The sequence below is a fragment of the Balaenoptera borealis genome (assembly GCF_965194805.1).
Source record: "Balaenoptera borealis genome assembly, chromosome: 1".
Lineage (NCBI taxonomy): Eukaryota > Metazoa > Chordata > Mammalia > Artiodactyla > Balaenopteridae > Balaenoptera > Balaenoptera borealis.
In genome coordinates, this window is record NC_138860.1 from 187409907 (window position 1) to 187437720 (window position 27814).

General features: G+C 47.4%; 1 protein-coding gene across 4 annotated transcripts in view; it reads left to right on the top strand.

The window, feature by feature from the left end:
- Positions 1–27814, top strand: part of SLC2A5 (solute carrier family 2 member 5) — a 63634-nt gene that overhangs the window by 32543 nt on the left and 3277 nt on the right. For 2 of the 4 annotated variants that reach the window (XM_082390701.1, XM_082390702.1), the window contains exons 1-5: positions 6800–7789; positions 15028–15126; positions 15923–16083; positions 20346–20470; positions 25175–25327. In XM_082390701.1, coding sequence (XP_082246827.1) covers positions 7757–7789; positions 15028–15126; positions 15923–16083; positions 20346–20470; positions 25175–25327 — 571 coding nt within the window. In that variant the 5' untranslated portion in view covers positions 6800–7756. Of the gene's footprint in view, positions 1–6799; positions 7790–15027; positions 15127–15922; positions 16084–20345; positions 20471–25174; positions 25328–27814 lie in introns of those variants that run through there. The other 2 variants (XM_082390703.1, XM_082390704.1) reach the window with 1 other exon arrangement.

Genomic DNA, 27814 nt, shown 5'->3' on the forward strand with positions numbered 1-27814 from the left:
TGTATGGTGACCTATTTCATGTAACTAGACTTATCGTGGTGATCACTTTGAAAAGGATAGAAATATAGAATCACTGTGTTGTGCACCAGGAACTAACATAGTGCTGTAGGTCAATTATACTCCAAAAACAACAAACAAACTCATAGAAAAAGAGGTCAGATTAGTGGCTGCCAGAGGCAGGGGGAAGGGAATTGGAGGAAGGTGGTCCAAAGGTACAAACTTCCAGTTATAAGATAAATAAGTGTTAGGGATGTAAAGTACCACATGATAAATATAATTAATACTGCTGTATGTTATATATCAGTGGTCCCCAACCTTTGTGGCACCAGGGACCGGTTTGGTGGAAGACAATTTTTCCACGGACGGGGCGGGGGGCAGGCGGGGATGGTTCAGGTGGTAATGCCAGCGATGGGGAGCGATGGGGAGCTGCAGATGAAGCTTCACTCTCTCGCCTGCCGCTCACCTCCTGCTGTGCGGTCCAGTTCCTAACAGGCCTGGACTGGTACCCGTACTGGGGGTTGGGGAACCCTGTTACATATGAAAGTTAAGAGAGTAAATCCTAAGCATTCTTATCACAAGGAGAATTTTTTTTTCCTTTTTCTTTTATTTTGTATCTATAGGAGACGATGGATGTTCACTAAATCATTTCGTGATGTACGAGAGTCAAACCATTATGCTGTACACCTTAAATTCAAACAGTGCTGTCAGTTGCATCTCAAGAAAACTGGAAGGAAAAAAAGTCATAATTTTTACCTTTTTTCTTGAAAATTATCCTTTAACACTATTAATGTAAGGTCACTAACCCCAGAGTCAGAAAGAGATGGGCAAAGTAGCATACTATTCTAGAGTATTCCAGCATTTATTCCCTTGCTTTTACTAAGGAGAAATTCACATAAAGTTAACCTTTTTAAAGTGTACAATTCGGTGGCATTTAGTACCTTCACAATGTTATATAATCACCACTCTATCTAGTTCCAAAACATCTGCATCACCCGCAAAGGAAACCCCACACCGTTAAGTAGTCACTCCCCATTCCCCTCTCCCCCCAGCCCCTGGCAATCACCAATTTGCTTTCTGTCTCTATGGATTTACCTTTTCTGGATTTCTCATATAAATAGAATCATACAATATGTGACCTTTTTGTGCCTGGCTTCTTTCACTTAACATAATATTTTTGAGGTTCATGTAGCTTGTGTCAGGACTTCGTTTCTTTTTATAGCTGCATAATCTGTTGTGTGTATATATCACAATTTGTTTATCCAATCATCCTTTGGTGGACGTGGGGGCTGTTTGCACCTTTTGGCTATTGTGAATAGCGTTGTTAGGAATATGCATATACATATATTTGCTTGAGTGCCAGTTTCTTTTTTTATTCTTTTGGAATTAAAATATATCTAGGAGTAGAATTGCTGAGTCGTATGGTAATTCTGTTTAACTTCTTAAGGAATCACCAAACTGCTTTCCACAGCAGTTGCACCATTTTACATTCCCACTGGCAACATACAATGGTTCCAGTGTCTCCACATCCTTGCTCATGATATGGATGAACCTTGATAACATTATGCTAAGTGAAATAAGACAGTCAAAAAGACAAATACTCTACGATTCCACTTATATGAAACAACTAAAGTAGTCAGGTTCATAGAAACAAAAAGTAAAACAGAGGTTGCCAGAGCTGGGGGGAGTTATTGTTTAATGGATATAGAGCCTTAGTTTAGCAAGATGAGAAAGTTCTGGAGACTGGTTGTACAACAGTGAATATACTTAGCATTACTGAACCGTACACCTAAAAAAGCAAACTTTCGTTATAAGTTTTTTACCACAGTTTGAAAAAAAAAAGAGTTGTCTACCCAAGGTAATGTGTAACCAACGAAGCCACTGGGGTCCCTGAGAAGACTCATGGCCCCCTGGCTTTCATGCATTCTGTCCAAGATTCCCAAAGGTCACTCCTTAGTGCATGGGCACTCTGATAGGTGAGGTCAAATTCTATTCTTGGAAAGAAAACTTAGGAGCCTTGTATCATCTCTGAAGTTTACTCACCAGGTGTGTCAGCGTGATCCACAGCCTTTCTGCCTTGGGGGCATCTGATAAAATCTTGGCCCGTGGAGCAAGACAGTTTGGATCAGGCATGTTTTCTCCCTCTTCCTTCCACCCACGTCGCAGAGTTGGGTTCCGATGGCCAGAATCCAGGCAGGCCTGGGCGAGGGGTAGCTGGCCCCACTGGGCACTGGGCTTGGGAAGTCTTGTGTCATCCTACCAGGCCCCCTGCAACAGGAGCGCTGCCTGTGTAGATAGCTGGATGCATGCCGGGACCTGCTAATTTCGTCTTCCTTATCTACACCTGGAATGGGGATGACCCAGCACTGTTTCCTGCCTTCCCACATGTCCCTCCAATCGAGCAATCCACACACACTCTGCACCTTGGTAGCAGCCTTGTTTCGTGCCCTCCGAGGCACGTGCAGGCACTTCTGCTATAATGCGATGCACATGTTCCTAAAGAACCCCACTTTCTATCATATGGCACATAAATAAATAACAGGATTTAAGGGGAAAATAGGGTTGGGGCAGACCACCACGCAATTTTAAAATCTGAACACAAACAAAAACAAATACAGTCCTAATGAAAACAGCAGCCTGGGTAAATCACCACTGACATTTGCACCCAGCAGCTAGGGGGTTCTCACTTTCTCCCTTAAAATGAGTGTTCTTAGGCCATTCGCTTCCAGTTGAGAGCCTGCAAGGGTAAGAGTCCCTTCCCATTTTCTGTCCTAACAGACTTTCAGGCAAATGTTTGATGGTTATATCAGTAAGAACTGGGTTTGGCCACAAGTGACAGAAAATGAAAAAGAGGAGTGTTTTTCTTTCATGGAAAGTCCAGGCAGTGGTCTGGGCTGGGGCAGCACTTCAAAGGGGAAGGGACCCAAGCTCCTTCCATCTTCTTGCTCTGTCCTGTGTGGCCTCAACCTTGTGGTCCAAGCTGCTGGCATCCGTATTCCAGGCAGCAGGATGGCAAAAGGAACAAAGAAGAGAGCAAGGTTCTTACAAGCCAGTACGTGACACCTTCGCATATGTTGCTTTAGAGAGAACTTGTCATATGTCCCTGCCAACCACAAGGGTGATGGGAAACCTAATCTTTCCTTTGGGAAGCCTCAGGTCCTGCCCCAAATTCTGTTACTAGAAGGACTGGGCAAATGGACTTGGGGATGGGTTGGGGGAGCCACAGCAGTCTGTACAACAGAGGCCCACGACAAAACTTTAAAATTCCAGAACATTCCTAGTAGACATGAGACCAAGAGTGACTTAAAGTCCTGGTATCGTCTGGTCTCAGAATGATGCCGAAAACTCGGTATCTGTGCACCAGTGCCAAATCTCGGAGACAGAGTTTTGGATGAAGTAGAAAAGAATGGCTTTATTGCTTTGCCAGGCAAAGGGGGACACAGTGGGCTCGTGCCCCTCACAAACTATGTGTCCCAACCCGGGAGGATTTGATGAGGAGTTTTACAGCTATAGTTCAAGGATGGGGTTGCTGATAAGATTAGGGTGTGTGCAGGGCCTGTACTCCTTTAATCTGGTCTCAGGTAATCTGATGAGCTTCTGTGGTTCCTTTAATCTGGCCTCATGTGGTCTTCTTGAAAAGCTTCTCTGGAATGAAGAATGCTGACATCTTCCATTTGTTGGGGGTTTTAGTTCCATAAAGAGCTTAAAGATATTGTCATGTGTATCCCTTGAGGCGAACCAGGACCCTGCCCCAAGGCCGCACTATTGTTTCTTGGCTGTTCCTCCCTTGTCTCTGCATTCCCTCCCGTCGCTGATTGGCAACTGTTCAGATCTGCCCTTTGGAACTGAGGGACGGTCATGGAGGCTGGACTCTGCTCCCTACAAACAAGAAATGGGAGACACAGAAACGCTTCCATGCCCAGGAGCCCAACAGGGTCCTGCTCGGTTTCAAGAACAGCCCAGGGATTTGCCGACCTGCTTTGTGATGCTAATTCAACAGCTTACATCCTCGTTAACTTTTCCTATACAAACTTTTTTTTTTAATTCTGAAAAGCTTCATTTTCAGAAAGACCATTTTTATTTGTTTTATTATAAAAGTAATACAAAAATCCTCTTAATTCCCCTTGGTGTCAATCACCTAGTTTTGTCAATTTTACAACCTAAATATCTCTCAGATGCATTTGCTTCTCTAATCTCTGCCACCACGCAGGTCCAAGTCGCTGGCATATCTCACTTGCTCTGCAGCAAAGAACAGCTCCCTCTCCTCTTCCCCAAATCCGCTGGTCTCTTGTCCCCTCATCAGTTCTCCTCTAGGCAGACACAGTAAACTTTTCAAAACACAAATCTAGTCACCCTCCACCCTCTAATGCCTTCTTTCTGCTCCTAGAACAAAAATGAAGCTCTTTCACATGGTCTCTAAGAGCTAAATATAGTCTGGCCCTGCCTATCTCCCCAGCCTCCTTCTCCATCCAGCCTTCCTTTCTGCTTTGTGCTCTTCAGCTACACTGATTGCAATTTCTCTTGTACCACAGGGCCTTGGCACATACTGTTCCCTAGCTGGAAGGCTCTCTCCAGCCCCCCATCCCCACCCCACCCCCCCTTTGCTTAGGTAAGCTCTATTCATTCTTCCTTCCCGTCTCAGCTCAAGCTCACTTTTTTAGGGAAGCCTTCCCTGACCAGCCCCCCAACCCCCTTCTTTAGAGTTCTTTTATAGTTATACATTCATCAGTGTATTTATCTGACTAAATTCTGCTTTCTTAACTGGAGTCTAAGCTGCTTGAGGACAAGGCTATTTTTTTTTTTTTTGCACCCTGTTGTATCCCCCCTCTAGGACAGTCGTAGACTCAGTACATATAAATGTAAATATATGCTAGGATTGAAATCATTCCTAATCCCACATCCCAGAATAACCACTGTTTTCAGATTCTGATAAGTCTTCTAAAATCTTGTGCTAACATATTTACATTTTATGTTAATAATAACGTTTAATAGTAATAATATATGTTAATAATAATGATTTGGGAATTGAGATCTGGAACCCAAATCCTCATGTCAGAATCCTTGACAAGCAAGAATTCTTAGCGAGCACTTTCCCCATTGTGACAGGTTAGAGTGGACCTAACACACAGCCCTCTAAGAAAGAGGAAAATTAGCTTTGGGTCCTTTTCTCCCTCAATGATAAAATCCTAATATAATTTCCCTGTAATGAATCAAACTGTATGGAAGGTGGGAAAGAGAAAGTCAGGAAGGCCCTGGCAGAACGCGGGTCTGGTCACTTTCCTTTTACTTTAAAAGTGATTCTTTGGCTCTCAACAGAGGTAGTTTCAAGCACAGGTCCGTTTCTTGGAAACATTAGTACGTGTTCCTGTGACACACCTTGGCCTGCTATGTGCAATTAGCCAAAATATCCTTGGGTTAATCAGTGTTGTTTATTATTGTCATTTTAAACCCCAAGGCAAAAATACGTTTCAACTGACAGGTCCCCTTCCTAGTGCAGGCAGGACAGAGACAAGGGCAGGGTGGGGAGGGCGAGGGCCAGTGATGGGACACTCTCTTCCTCCCTGCCCCCGTTTTCAGCTCCCGTGGGTAATAAATAAATGTGGAAAGTTCACAAAAACAAAAAGACACTTGAAGTGGGCGAGCCCGGCCCACACACCTCAGGTCGCCCCGACGCTAGGGTCCTGCAAGATCCCAGCAGGGACAGTCCCTGCCTCGGACCAGTGGGCCACTCCCCATTCTGAGCCCCCAGATCCCTGGGCACCCAAAGGACCCCCTTCCCCCAAGGGCCTAAAGGCGGCCTGAGACCCCGAGGCTGCTGTGCCCGGGTCCCGGGGCCGGGAAGGACTGGGCAGGGGACACAGAGGACCTGGGCGGGGACAGTCCCCGAGCTCTGGGCCCACTCCCGACCGTTCCCGGCCCTCCGGGGTCCCCAGGTGCCCTCCCTCGGTGTCTACTGGCCGCCGCGGGGCTCGAGGGTCCCGGGCTGAGGAGGCCGCGGGCAGGGCTGAGGGGGACCCGGGGCAGGGGCGAGGGGACAGCGCCCCGCGGCCCAGCATCCCAGCGGCCTCCCCGCCGCGTTCCCTCCGCTCGTGCTGCGCTCCCACCGCTGAGGCGTTGGTGATGCGAAGGCTGTACCTGCGCTGCCCCGGGGCCGCCGAGCCAGGTACTGCGGCTCGCCCCTCCCCCTCCCCCCGGGACAGGGGGGCGGACAGGAGAGCCCCCTCCGGCCCAGGCCGGGCCGCCGGCTCCTCCCACCACCTCCACTCCAGGTGGGAGGTCGAGGCTGGAGGAGGGGAGGTCTGCATCAGCCCACCACTAACCCCATCTCTCAGCTTTCAGCTCCCCAGGGAGCCAAGTGGAAGCTCTGGGCCAAGAAGTGGTTCTCTTGATTTCCGCTGGGCCTGGCAATGACCCCTGGTGGCAAACTTCTGACAGCTCTTTTTGCTTTCCCAACCTGTCCCCTTCCCTTCACCCCCCCACCCCTCCCCCGCCCGCCGCCCCGCAACTAAAGTGCATTTTCTTTGGAGAATTTTTCAAAACTCTTTGAAATAATTGGGAACCTCTGGTCTTGCCAAACCTCAGTGGGAAATCATGGTATTAGGGCTGTGACCCAGGAGAAAAAGGACAGGAAATGAAGTTAGAGAAAGGAAATGGTCAATCCCGCCCCCCACTGCTCCCCAACACCTCCCTCTCCCCCCAAACCCCCCACGTGAATGGGGAAGCAGGGACCAACACACACACACACACACACACACACACACACACACACACACGCTGTCACCTTCCTCTCAGCCTCCCACACAGAGGCACCTGATGACAATTCCCGAGTTTGCCACTGATGCCAAGACCAGTGCCCGACACACAGTGGACCCCCAGTTAACTGTCATTTGAAGGTGAACAGGGGAAGATGCGACTACATTAACTGGATTTGTGCCACAGCAAATAAAACAGGGAAGATGCCCTGTAAAGATGAAAGCCCATCGGCTTTGAGAGCCTGTTCTGGATTTTGGCCACTTGACCTGGTGTGGTGGCCACATGGCAGCCGAACACGTGCTGGGCACAGGGAGCCGACAGGGGCCTGGCCATGCATGGGGGACCCAGACAAGCAGCTGTGACTCACTTTCCCTGCCCTGCAGATAAAGGGATTTGAAATATTTACTGCTTTTGCAATAGTGATGATTACACAGAAAAATCTCATCTCTAGGCGACTCTGAGTTCCTTAAAAAGGAAAATAAGAAACTTTCTGAGAGAAGTGTTGTGTGGTAGTTTGGGCAAAAGCCGACTTCCTAGTGGAGAGATTTGGCAGCAGGCTTCCTGGCAGGGACCACTCCTGAGAAGCCTCTAATGACCCCATCTCCTGCCCCCGTGTTACCTGGTGTGTTGTAGGGTCACTGGCACCTGCTGCTTTCCATGTGTTGGTGACGGAAATAACCCTTCCAGTCACTCATCACGAGCCTGACTTTCGCAGTAAGGAAATACCGCAGACTGTCCCAATCGGGAAGGCGCTGCGCCTGCAGTCCCTGGGGGGTGCCCACTTGCTGAGCTAGACCCCAGACATCTCCCTTAAAAGAAGAAGCGAAAACGAGACAAACCTCTGGGTTCCCGAAAGGGTTATTCTGCCTTAGCCTGCCTATAAAAATGCTATTGGCTGTTACCTGGCTTGGCCAAAGTACAGCCAGAATGTCTTCTCTCGCCATTCAGTGCATTTGTTATTTTGGCTGAAAGGAAATAAGCAGAACCCTGCGCTTCCAGAGCAAAGATGGAGCAACGGGACACAATCAAGAGGGAAGGGGTAAGTTTGCTGTCAAGAGAGACAGCAAGGAGCAGCCCCATGGCAGGACCTGCTCAGCGTTGCTAGGCAATGCCTAGCCGGAGCTCCGTGCACGGCGAGGACCACCGGGGCACCTGCCCCTCAGAGTTCACCCAGCAGCCAGACTTTTACAGGGACTAGAGAGAGGAGACATTTAGATTTAGAGGTTCTTTGGGCTGGAACCTAAATGATGAGACTCAAAGGATGAGTTTGTCACAACTTCCTTCCCCGTAAGAACTTGAGGTGAAGGGCTTCGGAAACCAGCAACAAAATCCTTACACATGGCCTGTGAGAGGTTTTTGATTTGTTTTGATTTTCGCTTCAGGGCATTTTCACTAACCTTTTCAGCAGGCGAAGAGCTAAGCCAGCACGAAAAGATAGAAAAGATGTTGCAGGATTTGAATTGAACTCAGATCTGCAGCAGAGGTTCCCTCCCTTTTAGATAATCAGAATCCTTTTTTTTTAGAGACGAAAGATTTTTCTGAACCTCTTCCCACCCACCCTTGCCCTCCATATAATTGCCGTTGTACTTTTAGAGTCTTTTTTTTTTATAAATTTTTAAAAAATTTTTTTGTTTGTTTGTTTGCTGCCTTGGGTCTTTGTTGCTGCGCGGGCTTTCTCTAGTTGTGGTGAGCGGGGGCTACTCTTCGTTGCGGTGCGTGGGCTTCTCATTGAGGTGGCTTCTCTTGTTGCAGAGCACGGGCTTTAGGCGCGCGGGCTTCAGTAGTTGCAGCATGCAGGCTCAGTAGTTGTGGCGCACGGGCTTAGTTGCTCCACGGCATGTGGGATCTTCCCGGACCAGGGCTCGAACCCATGTGCGCTGCATTGGCAGGCGGATTCTTAACCACTGCGCCACCAGGGAAGTCCTAGAGTCTTTTGACTGAGGAAAATGCATAAGGACAGAAAGGTAACATAAATTTATTAACACTTTTAAGAGATTTGCATTTTATTCGTCACAACAGCATCTGCTTATATTGATGGGCGAGGTACTTATTTGTGCAAATTATTATTTATTCAGTTGTGGACAGGAGAGCCTTGCCATAGACAGGTAGGGTCCATGCTCTGTAGCTCACAGATTAAGGACAGGTCTGAGAGGTAGAAGTACCTGGGATTCGTTCCTGCTCCATCCTATTCTAGCTGTGGGAACTTGGGCAAGTTATTTAACTGCTCTGTGCCTTGGTTTTCTCACCTATAAAATGGGAATAATAACCATACCACCGCAGAGGGATGCTGGAACAAGTAAATGAGATCATGTGTGTAAATTACCTGGCACAGAGTGGATCCCCCATAAGTGTTACTATTTTTTGATCATCCTTTAGAGCAGAGCACTACTGACATTTGGGGCTGGATAGTTCTCTGCCATGGGGGGCTGGCCTGGGTGTTGTAGGATGTTGAGCAGCGTCCTGGTATCTACTCACTAGATGCCAGTAGCACTCTCGCCCCCGAGATTGCCTGCTTTAGAGATGACTGCGTCACTTCACAGGGATTGTCTTGTCGACTTCATGACAACAAGAACGTGTTAGGTCAAATGTTATCGCCTCTATTTGATAGAAAAGGAGCTGTGAGGTAATCAGAACTCAGGGATTTGGGGGTCAGGGGGGGCCCTGGTCTGGTCTGTGCCGTCTCTTCAAAAGAAGTGCACCGCCCAGCTGTGCCCCCAGGTGGAGCTGCAAAAGAACAGAAACACCCTGCGTGGTGGTCCCTGAAAATGAATGATAACATTTTGAAAGGAGATGATTAAACGGTCACAGGCAAAAGATATGGGCTGATCACAGCCACGTGCTCCTGCAATCCCCCAAGGAAGGGGGCCTCCTCCAGGGATCCATCCAGGGGGATTCAGGCTGCCCCTTCCCAGGTGTCTGAGGGCAGACCTGGCCCTTTGGGTGAATATGCGCTGGGTGTCCCAGGAGACATCAACACAGAACTATTCCAGTGGTGACTGTAAGAACCTTCAAATCACAAAGTGAAGCCAAGGAGGGATTTAGGAGCTGAGTGGAAGTGGGGGGGCCAGTTCAGGCCACAGAGGCTGGGCTGCCAGGGGCCGCTCAGGGCTGGTGGGGAGGGCCCGGCTGTCTGTCCCCTGGTGGCTGTGTGACCACGGCCTCACGGGCCTTTGGGCTCCTCATATGTAAAGAGAAAAGACATGAATCTGGTGTGCATCAAGGACTTTCCGCCGGGAAAAAGGACTCTTGGCCTGAAAGAAACAAATAAGATGATTAGAAAAAAATGCCAAAATGCTTTGGAAAGTGAAAACAGAATTTTTTGTGGAGTGTCTCCACCACCAACTAGCTGAGTGTCGTTGAGCTACTAACTTCCCCTCTGGGTCCTCATTGTTAATAATTAATATCGATAGCAAACCCGTGATATAATGTGTAATGCTTGGAGTGTGTACCACCACGAGCCAGCTGTGGGCCTGTTTCACATGTATGAACTCATTTATTCCCCACATCAGTCCTGTGAGTAAGGCAGTATCATTGTCCCCATTTTACAGATGAAGGAGCCAAGACAGAGAGAAGTTTAGCAGCTGGCCCTGGGCCACACAGCCAGCAGCAGGGGAGGCAGGATTCAACCCCTGGCCCTTGGGCTGCAGTGGCCACGCTCTAGACCCCCCGCAGCGGCAACACCAGGCACCTCCAGCTCTAAAAGTTTATGACGTTTGTCTCTCCTCTCTCCCCTCGTCACTCGGACCTCAAGGAATGTTTGTGAAACTTTGGGTTCATTCCATAGTGTGATAAAGTGACTTAACAGTGTTAATAATTCATAGGGACTCACTTTTCCAGGCATATTTGCATTCTGACTGGAGATGCCTGACAAAGAAAAGTCTGAGACTGAGAGTGTCTCTCTGGTGGTAGAAAGAGAAATTGGAGACAAATTCCTAAGAGAGAGATGGTTTGGGTGGGGCTTCCTTCCCAGAGAGCTTGAATCACACCGTGTCAGAGGGCTAGCCCTGAAGGTGGTTGTTTCACTAAGGTCTCAGAATGTTCTCAACATTTTGAAAAACAGGAAGCCAGTTTACTGTGGGCATGAGGGATTTGGTTCCTAGTTTTTCTCAAAAGCACATCTCATAGTCCCGGCCCCCCCTGGCCTCTGAGGAGGGTCCCCTCTCGTGTCTTGAGGCCACTGAGCCATTTGTCATTTTCAATAAGATGGTCGGAGACCTGGACATCCCCTTCAGCCCCTTCCTCTCCCTCATGCCCTAATCCAGCCCAGTACCAAATTCTTTTCTTTCCCCTCCTGGAAAGGAAAGAAAAGGAAAAGAGAAAGAAAGAGAAAAGAAAAAGAAAGCTTAAGCCCTGAATTTCTCTTACATGCCTTTTTTATATAGTAACTTTATTGAGAATATAACTCCCAGACCATACAATTCACCCCTTTAAAGTATACAATTCAATATATATTCACAGAGTTGTATATCCATCACCACGATCAATTTTAGAACATTTTCATCACCCCTAAAAGAAACCCCCTACCCACTGACAGTCACTCCGCATTTCCCCCCATCTCCTCCTCTTCTCCCCCAACCCTGGACAATCACTGATTTATCTCTGTCTCTGTGGATCTGCTTATTCTGGACATTTCACGTAGATGGAACCAGGTGGTCTTCTGTGACTGGCTTCTTTCACGTAGCTTGTTTTCAAGGTTTATCCACTTTGTAGCGAGTATCAGTGCTTCATTCCTTTTCATGGCCAAATAATATTCCATTGCATGAGTATCCCACATTTTGCTTATCAGTTCATCAGCTCATAGACATTTGGGTTATTTCCATTTTTTGGTTATGATGAAAATGCTGCTATGAGCATTTGTGATCAAGTTTGCATGAATATGTGTTTTCATTCTCTTGGGTATATACCTAGGAGTGGAATTGCTGGGTCACATGTTTACTCTGTGTTTAACTTTTTGAGGAACTGCAAGACTGTTTTCCTAAGTGGCTGCACCATTTTACAATCCCATAAGCAATGTGAGAGGGTTCCCATTTTCTCAACATCCTCATCAACACATTTACCTGTCTTGCTGGTTTTAACCATCCTAATGAGTGAGAAGTAGTATCACGTTGTGGTTTTGATTTCCATTTTTCTCAAGGGGTACCAAATCCCTTGATTTTACTTCCTAAGTAGTCCTCAAAGCTGGTACCTCTTGCTCCCCTGCCTCAGTCACTCCCCTACCCAGGCCCCCATCCTCTCTCAGTCACTTTCCTGACTCCCCTCTTTAACCACTTCTGTGGATTTTCTTCATAAAACTTACTCCAGTTCTAGTTTCATTATTAAATTATTATGTAGTTTTAAAGAAATGTCTGTCTTTCCCATTGGACCACAGTCTTCTTGAGGGCAGCTGTTTTGCTCACTGGACTATAGCGTGGTACACAGATCATAGACAGCTGTCAATAAATATGCAATGCAATGTTTATTGCATCATCCATGAAAAAAATAATCAACAGTCAATCTAAGAAAGAAATGAAATTTTTATTCGAGCCAACCTGAGGATTATAACCTGGCAGACAGTCTTTCAGAAAGATCTGAGGACTGTTCTTCCTGTTAGAAGTCAGAGCACAGTTATATAATTTTTGAGACGAAGTGTTATACATCAAAGTAACATATTGACAGTTTACATAGTCTAACAAGGTGAGTAGTGAGTTATTGTGACCCCTTACAGGATTGGGAAAGGAATGTTATCTCCTAAGGATTTATCTTGCTGGTGCCAGGAGGATATTGTTTGTTGTTGTTTTTTTTCTTTTCTTTTTTTTTTTTTGTGAGTAGGCATTCCTGTGTCTTCTAAGGGGATCTAGTTAATGTGTAATGCATATGCTTAATGCACACTAAAGGGGAGGGGATAGTGGCTCAAATGGCAGAGAAAATTTTATGTTAAATTTTTCTTTTCCTGCCTTAAAAATAATTTTGTTTCATCAGAATGAAGGCATTTGGACCAGCAAGGTCAGTGAGAACTTGAGAACTTACCCAGAATGTCTTTGCTATTTCCACAAAGGGTGAGCCCTGATTCCTACAGGTCCTTAGAATGTGCCTATGGCTTGAATTCAAGGACGAAGCCAAGGAATAGAAGTTGAATTATGTGCTCTAGGCTTAGACACTCTGCAGCGTGAGGTCTCTGATAATTTTTGCTAGAATCCCATAAAAGCAGTCAGAGAGCTGGCTATCCACGTACTTGGCAGGATCCCCCCTGTCTGGGGCATGAACCTCGGGGCACCAGCCAGCTCCCACACTGAGCTTTGCTAAGGACTTCAAACCTTAGGACCCATCAAAGCAGAATGTTGGTGTTGCACCTGCAGTATGAATGAAGCCTGGTATATTTATAGTTTATCATTTACTGGGAAGGGAATTAGAAGAGGAGAAATTTTAATCAACATTTTTTTCCTTCCTCCGCTCCTTACCTCCCCTCCTTCCTCCCTCCCTCCCTCCGTTCCTTCCTTCCCTGCTTCCTTCCTTCCCTCCCCTCCTTCTTTCCTCCCTCCCTCCCTCTCTCCCCTTCTTCCTTCCTTCCTTCCACCAAATCAAGCAATAGCACAGCTATAGGGCAGGAATCTTTGTTTTCTCCTCCACTATATCCCTAGTACCTAGAACCTAGAGCCATGGGTGGCTCACAGTGGGTGTTCAATCTGTGAATGAATGAATGAATGAATGAATACCCAGAGCACTTCAGGAGGTGAAGTAGAACATGGTTGGCCCTATGCTACCTCCTGGGTGGGGTTTTGTGGGTGGGGTGGGTATGCCTACTTGTGTACCCCCTGCCTTTAGAAAACATGGTGTAGCAACAGCCCTGGAACCCGCCTCCCCTCCTGGGCACCATCCCTTACTCCCCCCCACTTCTGTCACCTGCTGCCCCCCTGGCCCGAGGGGGTGGTGGGGCCTGAGGACAGACTGGAAACCAGAGTCCGCTGCTCCTTGATAGGCTGCCTTGTCGTCTTTACCAGAAACTTCCTGTGAATTAAGCATTTGTTAATTATCTGGTGGAAGAGGAGACGGGCAGTTTCACTTGCGGTTCTGCTCTTGACCGGGACTCCTGCGGGTCCTGCACCTGCTCTGTGGGGTCGGGGAGGGGGTCACTAGCTCAGCGGTCCCCCCCAGGCATGAGGCGAGGCCCAGGTGCCCCCTGTTTCTCTGCCTGTCCTGCTCCTACATGCCTCTCTCAAGAGGTTCCCCCTTCAATTCGGAGGAATGCTGCCCAGAGGAGACACGAGGACCTCAGCTCGCCCCCAGAGGGGCTGAGTCTCATGTGATGGGGACCTCGGTTGTAGTACCGGATGAAGGGTGCCCATGGTGGGTTCAGAGAGCCCAGGCCCACCCCGGTCCGTGGATTCACCTCCACAGCTAGACGCTTCCATAGCTAATCCTTGCACTAACTCCGAGAGGTGTTATTATCCTAACGCTAAAGATGAGGAAACTGACGATCACAGAAATTAAGCCAGAAAGTGGCAGTGAGCAAATTCAAACTGAGATCCATAGATTCTAAGAGCAAAGCTCTTTCCACTTTTATTTTTCTCCCAATTTTCATTCTTTTACTGATGAATTCCCACGTGTCATTAAAGATTGTCTTAAATGAGTGTTCAGTTACCCAGGTGTCAAAGGAGATATCGTCACAGAATGTGTGTGTTTAAGAGTCCCCAGAAATCTATATTTAAATATTTCTTTCACCGGGCCTTCTGCCTCTTAGAGCAACAGTCCAGAGGCTAAAGGAAGTTAATCAGTGGCCCTAAATCATTAAAAATTTTCATATTTTCTCTCTGATTTTTGGGGGGGGTTGTGTTTGAGGCAGTGCCTGAGTGCATCTGCTGCAATCAGCAGAGGCAGTCCCGCGGCAGGAATGTCACAGAAGCAACTCAGACATTAGGTGGAGTGTTGGAGGGGGTGACCCTTCGGTTTTGTTGAGACCCAGTGATTCTCAACCAGGGGCGATTCCCCACCTGCCCCCAGGGACATTTAGCAATGTCTGGAGACATTCAGGTTGTCACAGGTGGGGGGAGGGGTGTCTCTACAATGCACATAGGACAGCCTCCCATAACAAAGGATTATCCAGGCTTAAGTGCTACGGTTAAAGAAACCTGCTCCACCCAAGGCGCGTGGAGGGTAGGTTTCCAGACACGGAGTGGTTGAAAGACCACGGGTCTTCAGATGCCATTACATCCATCTTTCTGCAAGACTCTGAGTAAATCAGGAGTTCCCCGGAACCCCGGGTTGCTTCCTTACCTAAAGCCGTGATCTCTCCTCCTGCAGAGGCTGACACCAGTGCTTGCTTTGGCGACGCTGATAGCTGCCTTTGGGTCATCCTTCCAGTATGGGTACAATGTGGCTGTTATTAACTCCCCTGCCAAGGTAGGTCGCTATGGTGGGCGAGACACAGCCCCCAGGGAACCGGGAGGTGGGTTTGGAGCAGCCGGTGCCCGGGTGGCCACTAGGGTGGGACTGTACAGACGCTGAGGGCACACAGTGGGACCTCAAGTGAAGGGTGGGGGAAACCCATGAAATAAACAGCGCAAGCCCAAGGGGCTTGCAGGCACAGGGTCACGGGGACACACCAGGTTCTCGTGGAGAGCCAGGTCTGGCTGGGCACATGGTGGGCTGGCCTCCAGGGGTGGGGAAGTAGGTTTGGGGGCACTCTGATCTTCTGCAGCCTTGTAATCCATAGCGGAGTCTGGAGGGGCCGGGATCATCCAACATTGATTCGTGATTGGAAGCCTGGAGTCATTCCTTTCTGGGATTAGAAACATCCTGGGCAGCGACTTCCCTGGCGGTCCAGTGGTTAAGGCTCCAAGCGTCCACTGCATGGGGCGCGGGTTTGATCCCTTGTCGGGAAACTAAGATCCCACACGCTGCGGGGCGTGGCCAAATAAATAAATAAATAATGAAGAGAACCAACCAAATTCTTAAAAAAAAAAAAAAAAAGAAAGAAACATCCCTGGCAGCTTGCCCATCAGAGGCCTCACAGCCCCCCGCCCCGGCGTGGGTGCCCCCTGCTAATTGCTGTTAATCTTCACTCCCTCTCCTCCACTTAATCATGTTGATGTTCACGTGCCCAGCTCATCCCATTGGGTGGCCCAACAATGTACACTGTTCTTTCTGCAAAACCAACTCAAATTATTTTGGTGTTCTGTTTTGCTTTGCTCTCCAGCTCATGAAAGCATTTTATAACGAGACCTACTATGACAGAATCAGTGAATACATAAGCGAATTTTCCTTGACCTTGCTGTGGTCGGTTTCTGTGTCCATGTTTCCCTTCGGAGGCTTCCTCGGCTCCCTCATGGTCGGCCCCTTGGTGAATAAATTAGGCAGGTAAGGGAAGGTGAATGTTCAACTCCCTGAAACTCAAAGTTTAAAATCTGGGCCTAAAGCAGAAATCTTATCATAAAACCAGGTAATGACTGCTGCGATGATTTTTGTTTCCTAATGTGGTTAAGAAGACCAGACATTGGGCTTCCCTGGTGGCGCAGTGGTTGAGAATCTGCCTGCCAATGCAGGGGACACGGGTTCGAGCCCTGGTCTGGGAGGATCCCACATGCCGCAGAGCAGCTGGGCCCGTGAGCCACAGTTACTGAGCCTGCGCGTCTGGAGCCTGTGCTCCGCAACAAGTGAGGCTGCGGTGGTGAGAGGTCCGCGCACCGCGATGAAGAGTAGCCCCCACTTGCCACAACTAGAGAAAGCCCTCACACAGAAACGAGGACCCAACACAGCCATAAATAAATAAATAAAATTTAAAAAAAAAGAACAAAAAAAAGAAAAAGGAAATTAACAAAGTATATTATAAAAAAAAAAAAAAAAGAGTTCTTCCCCTCCAACCCCCTCCCTTCGAGGATGGGCACACGGAGGCGGGTTGAGGTAAAGTCCCCGTTCTCGGCCACAGATCTAGTGAGCTCAAGGCCAGACCCCAGACCTTGGTTCCTTCTCCAGTCTTTTTCAAAAAGAATCTGAGAATAGAAACATACAAGCTGTGATTCAGGATCTAAGGTCCTGAGATCTTCCTGGGATGTTGGTGTTGAACGCACACTTCTCCCTGTGGACCACCAGTGGGCAGAACATCAATCAAGTCACAGATCTGCAGGATGCTTCTCCTTGAGTGAAGGGCTAGCTGTCTGGTCTGAAGATGGAGCTGACAGTTGCTAGTCCAACTGAAAATGTGATAAATGCTATTCAGTTGTTTGTGGTTTTCTTAAAGATTTATCAGTGTTCTTTAAATATCAGTAGCAGCTAACAATCAATTGATGGGTTCCTACTTGCCGGGCTCTACCCTAAGTGCTTTTAGGGGATATTAATTCCACTAATCCTTACAAAAGCCCCATCCCCTTTTCACACATGGGAAAAGGAGGCACAGAGGGTGCTGGGAGGAAATTTCACTTCTGAGCACGTCGATCAAGTAATGTCCACATCGTACTCTGTTGTATCCGGCATATGTCTTCTCAATCCGTTGCTTTATTTATTTATTTATTTATTATTTTTTAAAATTTATTTATTTTATTTATTTCTTTAGCTTGTTGGGTCTGCACTGCTGCACGCGGGCTTTCTCTAGTTGTGGCGAGCGGGGGCTACTCTTGTTGCGGTGCACGGGCTTCTCATTGCTGTGGCTTCTCTTGTTGTGGAGCACGGGCTCTAGGCACACGAGTTCAGTAGCTGTGGCACGCCGGCTCGATAGTTGTGGCGCATGGGCTTAGTTGCTCCACGGCACGTGGGATCTTCCTGGACCAGGGCTCGGACCCGTGTCCCCTGCATTGGCAGGCGGATTCTTAACCACTGCGCCACCAGGGAAGCCCTGTTGCTTTATTTTTTAATTGTACATGTAGTATCTTTTTGATACAAAATCTTTACATGTTCAAGTGATCACATTTAACTCATCTATGATTTTTGCTTTTTGTGTCTTAAGACAGTCTTCCCTACCAGACGTCATAAAGATAATCTTGTATAATTAAAAAAATAATTTTACAATTTTGTCTTTCCCAGATAGATCTGGAATTTTATTTTGTATTTAGTAGGTGAGTGGTGAGGGAAGGCCAATTTTATTTTAATTTTTTTCCATGTAAAAAATCACTTGCTCTCAAATTTATCTTAGTTATTCATGTTCCTTTAGTCTTCTGTGTTAATTTTAAAATCAGCTTACCAAAATCCCTGAAAAAGGGTTCTGCTTGGAATTTATTTGGATTTATCACTTAATTGGAGGAAAACTAAACATCCTTACACTGTTGAATCTTCCTTTTCATGAGCAAGCTGTGGCTGATTTATTTATCCCAGAACTCATGGCGGTTACTTGTCTGAGGTTTCATGTCTTTGTCATCAGTTCTGGAAAGTTTTCAGCCATCATTTCTACAGATATTTCCTCTCCTCCATTTTCTATATTCTTCTGGAAGTTCCTCCGTGCCTTTGTTGTTGTTGTTGTTGTCTGTAAAAAGACTTCTTTAAAAAACTATTTTTCAAAAGTTGTGGTGGGAATTCCCTGGTGGTTCAGTGGTTAGGACTCCACGCTTTCACTGCCAGGGTCCGGGTTTGATCCCTGGTCAGGGAACTAAGATCCCACAAGTGATGTGGTGCGGCAAAAAAAAAAAGTGTGGTAAATATACATAACATAAAATTTACCATTTTAACCAACTTTTAAGTGTACAGGTTTTTTTTTTTTAATTTTTATTTATTTATTTATTTATTTGACTGCGTTGGGTCTTCGTTGCTGCGTGCAGGCTTTTCTCTAGTTGTGGCGAGCGGGGGCTACTCTTCTTTGCGGTGCACGGCCTTATTGCAGTGGCTTCTCTTGTTGCGGAGCATGGGCCCTAGGCACGTGGGCTTCAGTAGTTGTGGCACGCGGGCTCAGTAGTTGTGCTCGTGGGCTCTAGAGCGCAGGCTCAGAAGTTGTGACACAGGGGTTTAGTTGCTCCGTGGCATGTGGGATCTTCCCGGACCAGGGCTCGAACCCGTGTCCCCTGCATTGGCAGGTGACTTCTTAACCACTGCGCTACCAGGGAAGTCCAGTGTACAGGTTTTTGGCATTAAGTACATTCACACTGTTGTGCAACCATCACCACCACCCATCTCTATAACTTTTCATCTTACAAAAACGAACACCATGTACCCATTAAACAATAACTCCCCTTTCTTGTCTTCCCGTAAGTCACCAATCAACTTTCTGTCTCTGTGCATTTGACTACTGTAGGGACCTCATATGAATGAATCCTACAAGATTTGTCCTTTTGTGACTGAGTTATCTCACTTAGCCTAATGCCCTCAAGGTGCATTCATCTTGTAGCACATGTCAGAATTTCTTTCCTTTTTAAGGCTGAATAATACTCTGTTGTGTGAATGTACTACATTTAGTTTATCCATTCATCTGTTGATGGACATCTGGGTTGCTTCCACCTTCTGGCTACTGTGACTAGTGATATTATAATCCTCCCTATCTTAATCTGTCATACTTCCCATCTTCTCTCTCTCTCTCTGTGTTGCTTTCTGTGTAACTTCCTCAGGTCTGCCTTCCTATTCATTAATTCTTTCCTCAGCTGCAATTCACCTACTACGTTTTTATTTCAATGACTATATTTTTCATTTCTAAGCTTTATTCATTTGCTTTTAAAATCTATCTTTTTTTGCTATTGTTTTGGATAGTTCTGTTTTATATATGTTCTTGTTCTTTCTATAGTACCCTTTTGATTCCTTATTTTATGACACTACTCATTTAAAACATATTTTATGGCTTCTATCTAATCCTGTTGTCTGAAGCTGTGCTGTTTGTATGTGCAGGCTCTTGCAGGTGGTGGATTGTTTTGTGTGTCCTGTAATGGTGATGCTTCATCTCAGGGGGTGGGGGTCCCTGGCTGGGGGACTCCTGGGGAGCCCAATGGGAGGGGCTGCTCCAGAGAAGCTTTCCCTTTGCCTTTGTCTGGCTCTCCAGGGCCCAAGTCCAACTCCAGTCTTGACTCAAATTGGACTGATTTGTAAGTTGTATTAAGTTTGATTTTTTTATAGGTTTTCAGGAGATACCCTCTATCAGCTTACATTGAGTTCCCTCATTTTTATAGTTTGTTAAGGTTTTTTTTTAAATCATGATAGATATCAAATTTTATTGACTTGCTTTGCTACGTCAATTGATAATCCTATATTTTTCCCCAGTACAATCTTTAATATGGTGTTTTTAACCTTGAAAGATTCTTATATATGCTGTTGAATTCAATTGGCTAATATTTCACTTAGGATTTTCACATCTATGTTGATAGGTGAGATTGGCCTAAACCTTTCCTTTAATGCCCTCATCCAGTCTGGGTTTCAAGATTACACTAAAATCATGTTAGTTTGTGGTTGCAGAACCCTTTACTGTATTGTAATATGCGAGCCTTTCCCTCTGTTCCCCACTACTGATGCCCTCTGCATCGGGGTCATTTACATCTGCTCCCACAGAGAATATTCCCACACCAGGCCATGAACTGGACCTGTATCCATCTTATGTCAACAGCAAATCGAACAACAGAACAGCAACTGCTGTAACTGAGCATATGCTCGGCAAACATTTGTTAAAGGAGTGGCAAATCCTTAAACCAAACCAACTGGTATTTTGTCCTCTGCAGGAAAGGAACCTTGCTGTTCAACAACATCTTTTCCATCGTGCCTGCGATCTTAATGGGATGCAGTGAAGTTGCCAGGTCATTTGAGATGATCATTGTGTCCAGACTTTTGGTGGGAATATGTGCAGGTAAACCATTACTGTGATTCGGGATGGTCAGAGGGAGGGAGAACAGGCACCTGGGGTCTGAACCAATCTGGGGTCTCTGAAGCATACAGGTTCAAGCTGTTCCTACACCTCTGCTGTGGGTAGACGCTTAAGCCCCTGCGTTATAGGGATGTGTGTGGACCGCGGGCAGATCTTCACTGTGGAGTTTCCTGTGAAGAAAGCTGTTCTTTGAAAGACTGAGATACAGAATCTTAGGACCGGACTGGTCCTTCCAACCAATCCTTTATCTCAATGTTTTCTAAACTGCAGGTCGGGACTGATACTGACCAGGGTTCTTGGCCTTCCCCAATCAACAGAAATTGACTAGAGGCCAGACAAGATATTCAGGCAAGGCTTTGTTGGGGCCCCTGCGGCCGCAGGAGGGAGCAAAAACAAGTAACAAATTCCCTTGCTCACTCCCCGAGGCGGGGGCGAGCTGGTTCCTTATGGGGTGAGGGAAGAGGTGTGTCCAGGCATCAGGCCAGAGGAGTGGCTTAGGCGTTTTGCCCACCCCTTTGTGCTGTTGAGTGCAGGGGGCATGCGCAGTACCCTGCTTTTGCTCCAGACATCCAGTGTTTTCTCCTGGCTCTTCAGAGGTGACAGTTGGGGTTTTTTTGGGTCTTTTTGTATCTTTTTGTCCATAATTTGCCGCAACTACACATGCACATAGTTATTTTTAGTCCCTTATAGTTTCTTTGTAGCTGGTTGCTCAAGGAGATGTTTGTCCAGGTGCAAACACTGCAGCAAAGGGTCCCAGGTCCCAGCCTGTCTCAGGATCAGTTGGTGGGTGGTGACATCTCTTTAGCAAACAGTATTTTCTTTTTTTAACTAGGGTAGACTGTGTCACATGTAGTAAGGATAAGGATTGTCTTTTGAAACGTTTCAGTTCTTTATCTTTATACGTATGTGAGAACCAAGTTGGATGTAAAATGTATTTCTGTATTTTGCACCGTGAGTTGTGGTCAAAAAAGCTTGAGAAATTATCAAATGCATGAATCCCTCTACCAGAAAAGAGTTAATGGTAGTAACCTCTCCAAAGCCTTTCTGCCCAGGCCGGGTTTCCCTGGTTATAGAAAATTCCCCCATGATGGCCTCAGACTGAAGAGACATGATTCAGCCATGCTGTGGCCTTCCTCCAGGTTGGCTTCCTCTGTAGGCAGAAGGGCCAGGGCCGTCGAGGCAAGCGAGGTGCCCACTCTCGGGGCCATGCACTGCAGGGTGGGCCCCCAAGGGTAAGCGCCCCTGGAAATGCTGCACCCTGGGCGCTTCACTCGCCCCCCACCAGGCTGTGGCATTGCCAAGTGACTCGTTCTCCTTCCAAGCACGGGGATCGGGATGAAGAAGGGAAAATTTGGCCGGATGTCAGCAAACCCCTTCCCTGGAGTTTACTGACAATAGAGGAGACAGCAAGGAGCCTGGTATTGGGGGAAGTGGCGAGCGATTGCAGGGCTGGGGAGATAAAGAGGAAAACAAGATTCCCGAAGAGAGAAGAGGTCACCTCAAGGAGGGACTGATGGGCCCCCTGGCAAACTTCATTCAGTCTAGCTTTCCCTGAGAGCACCTGGACACTTATCTACCGTCTGGGCAGGAGCCCCGAGGTGCCTGGCCCTGCTCCTGCAGGTTTTCCCTGTAGCCAAGCTCAGCTTTATGAAAAATGGACGATTCCTAGAAGTTGTCGGCAGTGGGCAGGTGCTGTCACGTTTCTATTGACAGCCAACAATTCAGAGTTGGTTCCAAAATAGAAATGTTAGGCTCCAATAGAAAAATCACAGTTTAACATCCCAACCTTTGCTTTTTTTTTTTTTTTTTTTTTTTTTTTGGCCATGCCACACAGCTTTCCGGATCTTAATTCCCCAACCCAGGCCCTCGGCAGTGAAAGTATGGAGTTCTAACCACTGGACCGCCAGGGAATTCCCAACCAACCTTTGCTTTTAAATAAGCATGACTTCTGGTCAACAGTTCTCAAACTTTTTGGCCTCAGGACCCCTTTACACTCTTAAAATGATTGAGGGTTCTAAGGAGCTTTTGCTCGTATGCGTGATACTGATCAATATTTACCATGTTAGAAATTGTAACCAAGAAATGTATTAATTCATTTTAAGATCACAATAATAAGCCCATTACATGTCTTTATGAAAATAATTCTATTTTCTAAAACAAAATAATTTAGTGGTATTGCTTTACGTTTTTGCAAATCTCTTGAATGTCTGGCTTAACAGAAGACGGCCAGACTCTCAAACCTGCTTCTGTGTTCTGTTGGTGTGATGTCAGAGGGCATGTGATCTCTGGAAAACTGGTCAGGGAATGAGAATGAAAAGGGCAAGTAACATCTCAGGACGGTTCTGAAAACAGTTTTGATCTCACAGACCCCCTGAAAGGTGTCAGGAACCCCCTGTGTCTTCAGGTCATACTTGAAGAACTCCAGCGGAAGCCTAATCTATTTGCTGTTCATTCCTTCACGTAATTCCTGAAAAGTCAGGAAAGGGTGTCATCAAGCCCTGTGGTACTTAGACACCCTAAAAACGAAGTAAACGGCCACTCTGACCTTGGGGGTTCAGGGTCAATGCAGCTTGGACCCCCAGATGCTCAGTTTGCTGGTTTGCTGTTAGTCAACATCTTTGATAAGAACACTTCAGACTTTCACTAATGGAATTTAAACTTTAAAAGCTGCTTCTCTGACTTTGGTGTCAGAACAAGCTGGCCGGGGGTTGCCCCGTGGAGTTGTTTTAAGACAGAATGAGACTGTCCTCCACCAGCATGAAGGGAATCCCATCTCTTCACAAACCTCCTGGTGTTTGTCTCTCCAGTGTTGCTGTTAACTAAGTTCAGAAGCACTTGGCCTTGAGAAGCGGCCACCAGGGCCTGAATGGTGACCGGGCAACACAAGGGCCTCGCTTTCTCCATAGCCCTTTGGGCACTGGGGCTGCCAGGTCCCCCCGTCCACCACACAAGACACCTAAGAGCTGCTCTAAAGACTGTCCCTCTTTGTCTGAAAATCAGAAAGAATTGATATTAATTAATGAACAGTGATGTCCCTTTTAAAATATTAAGCAGAATCCCACTACTGGGCATATACCCTGAGAAAACCATAATTCAAAAAGAGTCAGGTACCACAATGTTCACTGCAGCTCTATTTACAATAGCCAGGACACGGAAGCAACCTAAGTGTCCATCAACAGATGAATGGATAAAGAAGATGTGGCACATATATACAATGGAATATTACTCAGCCATAAAAGGAAACGAAATTGAGTTATTTGTAGTGAGATGGATGGACATAGAGTCTGTCAGACAGAGTGAAGTAAGTCAGAAAGAGAAAAACAAATACCGTATGCTAACACATATATATGGAATCTAAAAAAAAAAAAAAAAAAAAAAGGTTCTGAAGAACTAGGGGCAGGACAAGAATAAAGACACAGACGTAGAGAATGGACTTGAGGACACGGGGAGGGGGAAGGGTAAGCTGGGATGAAGTGAGAAAGTGGCATGGACATATATACACTACCAAATGTAAAATAGATAGCTAGTGGGAAGCAGTCACATAGCACAGGGAGATCAGCTCGGTGCTTTGCGACCACCTAGAGGGGTGGGATAGGGAGGGTGGGAGGGAGATGCAAGAGGGAGGAGATATGGGGTATATGTATATGTATAGCTGATTCACTTTGTTATACAGCAGAAACTAACACAACATTGTAAAGCAATCATACTCCAATAAAGATGTTTAAAAAAAAAAGCCAAAAAAAAAAATAAAATAAAATACTAAGCAGAGATGTCCTTGGGCAGAATTGCAGAGCTTGAAAACTTGGCCGTCAGTTTCCTCTTATCTCAGTGCTATAAAATACCCTCCCATCACCAGCAGCTCCAGCCTCCCCTCACCCCACACTGTCGCCCTTGGTCTGCCCTTGGCCACAGCCTCCGTCTCAGACCCCACGTCTTTCTGAGCATCAGCTTGCCTCTGGCTCCATGTGCGATACTTGGACCAGTAACAACCCACCTGACCTTCCTCCCAGACCCCCAACCTCTCATTGGACTTTTAGGAGAACTAAATGGGATAATATCTATGAAAATACTTTAGAGCCTATAAAATTGTTTCACCTATTCGTAAGGGGGTCAGATATCGGTAAGACGGGAAAACCAACAAGGATTCAGAAGTAGTTCAGTCATTACACAAATCCCAGAATGCAGTTAGTCTACAATATATATTTAATTTTTCAATTTTTACTGACAAATAAAGCTTGTGCTTCAATGTCTATGCATCAGCTTATTATGTAATATACAGTCTCAGAAGGTAAAGCTGGTGGGCAGGGGTCCTTGGCCTTTTATTAACAGGTTTCCCCCCCCAAGGAGCAAGAGAGAAGAGATAGTCTAACCACACCTGGGCTTTTCCTCTCCGAGACCAAGCCAATCAGGAGGGAAGACCTGAGGTCCGGCTGGCCTGTGTCCCCAGGTGACACCAGTCTGGAAGCAAATGCGCTGTCCATGAACTTCTTTGGTCAGACTATTTTCTCTTAAAGTTTAAAAGACTAAGAATAGCAAGAGGGGTTGTTTGCTTACTCCTGCAGTTTTGAGAAAGTTTCAGCCCAACTAATGCGATTGCTGAGGAAGAATAAATGTGTTTGAAGACAGAGCTCATCCCTGCCAGATTAATGTTTCCTGATGGTGTCTTTATTTCACCCTCCCTCCCAGGTCTGTCTTCCAATGTCGTCCCTATGTACTTAGGGGAGCTGGCCCCTAAGAACCTGAGGGGGGCCCTGGGGGTGGTGCCCCAGCTCTTCATCACCGTCGGCATCCTTGCGGCCCAGATCTTGGGTCTTCAGAGTCTCCTCGCAAACGAAGAAGGTGAGCTCAGGACACCTCAGACCCCCAGCCCGTTCTATGAGCTGGTCTTTTCTCTCTGAACGACGGGGCCCCCGCACAGCCCCGACCCCACGGTGCTGAGCTGGAGGTTGCCCAGAGCGGGCCTGAACAAGTTGGTGGGGACAGACAGACTGACATTCTCTAGTCCCTCTTGGGACACGGAGGAGGGAGTTGTGAGGGAGCAGGAGGTGCTGCTCTCTTTCCCTTGGTTGCTTGGTGGCTGTCACACAGGGACCCGGGGCATGGTAATGACGGCCACCAGGGTGCCAGGCTCTGTGCTTAAGGCCTCCGGCACCATTGCACTGGAGCCTCCCAGCAATGCAGCTGCCCAGGGGCCCGTGGTCATCCCATCACAGACCAGGAAAGAGGGTCACAAGACCCAGCCTCCGTGGGTGAGGTGGTGAGCCTCAGGGCCGGTATCCACACCAGACCCAGACTTCGAAGCCACACTCCCCCACCCCAAGAGCCTGGGGCCTGGCACATAGTAGGTGCACAGCAACTCATAACTGTCGTTGTTTTTGCGTGACCTCCCTTTTTTTTTGTCTTGGGTCTCGAACCTCTGAAAGGGAAATCACCACTAACAAAGCACCAGTCAAAATGGATGGGCCAGACACGAAGTCTTTTATATAATCCATTTAATCCTCCAAACAACCTATGAAGCATGTACTGTTATTATACCCATTTTACAGGTGCAGAACCTGAGGCATAGAGAAGTTGGATCACATGTCCAATGTCTCCTTAGGACACAAATGCAGGCAGTGCAGGCCTGAGTCCGAGTTTAACTACCATCTCTCCCACCTTTCAATCGCCCTTGTAAAGAGCTGGGACCAGGAGTGGAGGAGCTAGCTTCCTGTCCCCCGGTGATGGCACGTAACCAACCAGCTGGACCCAGAAACAGCCACGGATCCCTGGCACCTGCGAAGTGCTCTGTGGTGTGTGGGAGGGAGCCATGGTTCCACCCAGGGAGGGGGTCTCAGAGAGGGCCTGGGCTTGTGGGGGCGGGTAGGACCAGCATTCCAGATGTGGGCAGAGGGGATGGAAGCATAAAGTTCTTTGGGCATGCAGGGAGCCGCAGGTGTTGTGGTGGACTTTCACTTTGTCCCTCCATCCTTTATGGTGACTATTCAGCCATCGGTACCCTCCTCTAGACAAGAGTGTGGAGGGCAGGGCTTGGCCTTCCTCATCTTTGAATCTCCAGCACAATTTATGGCACATACTAGGTGCTCAGTGAAGAAGGAAGGAAGGATGGCAGGAAGGAAGGAAGGCCAGAGAGAACAGAGTTCTTGGAAGTGCGTGGGCAGTCACAGCACAAAGGCTGCATAGAAGTCATGGGGGTCACGATCGGAACAGGGTGTCTGGATTTGGCGGTTAGGGGTCACTGAGATCTCATGAGAAGAGTGTCAATGTAGGGGGTAGGGTGGGGGCCAGAGGGCAGACGGCAACGGCCCGAATGGCAGGCACGTCCATACTCGCTGTAGTCTGTGCAAGGGTGATAGAAGCGGGACCCGGATCAGCTAGGCCCTGGATTCGGAGCCAAGAGGTGGGAGAACGTTGGGAGGATGGGGATTCAGGGTTCAATGTGCCTGAGTTCAAATCTCAGCTTTGCTCCTAAATAACTGATCTTGGGCAAGGGAGCTACATGCCCTCCAGGCCTCGGTGTCTGCAGGTGTAACATGGGGTTGATCCTGGTACCTGCCTCCTGACATTGCTATGATGGGGAAGTGGGCTACATGTGAAAAGCCATTAGACTCTAGTGCCTGGCACGCTGATGTCTGCAGTTATCACCTCCTGCATAGGAGAAAAGGGGTGAGTCGGGCGTTCACAGCTCCTAGAAGGAGCCTGAACCACTCATTCACTTATTTAACCGTTTTTATCGAGTGATGTAACATATATAAGGGTCCAGAACTAGAACTACGCCGGCCCCCTGTGCACCCCTCAATCACAGCCTTCCCGCCCCCAAAGGGAGCCATTGTGCCAACATTTATGATCATCGCATCCTTACTCTTCCCTATAGTTTCACCACTTTTCTAGAAGATAGAGTTAATTTCCCCTGTTTCCGGACTTAATACAATGGAAGCACGTTGTGTGGAACCGCATTGCACCCAACATCGCATTGGTGGGATTGGCTCCTGTCCTGACTTGCTTCATTTTCATCACAGTATAAAATTCCGTCTTATGAATGAACCGTGACTTATGCATCCATTCTACTGTGTGGACATTCGCCTTGTTTCTGGGTTTTGTTTCTATAACCAGTGCTGCTCTGCCCTTGTCCTTCCGGTGTCCTGGTGGCCCAGGCGTGCGCTCCTGAGCGGGACTGCTGGGTTAGAGCATGTGGGTGTCCAGCACCACTAGCTCCTGCCAGACTGTCCCCTAAAGATGCCACGTGTCCACACATCGGTGTGGACACTTCCCACCTGCCCACATTCTCGTCAGCGCTTGGTGTTGTCAGAATTTTTCACTTTGTCCATC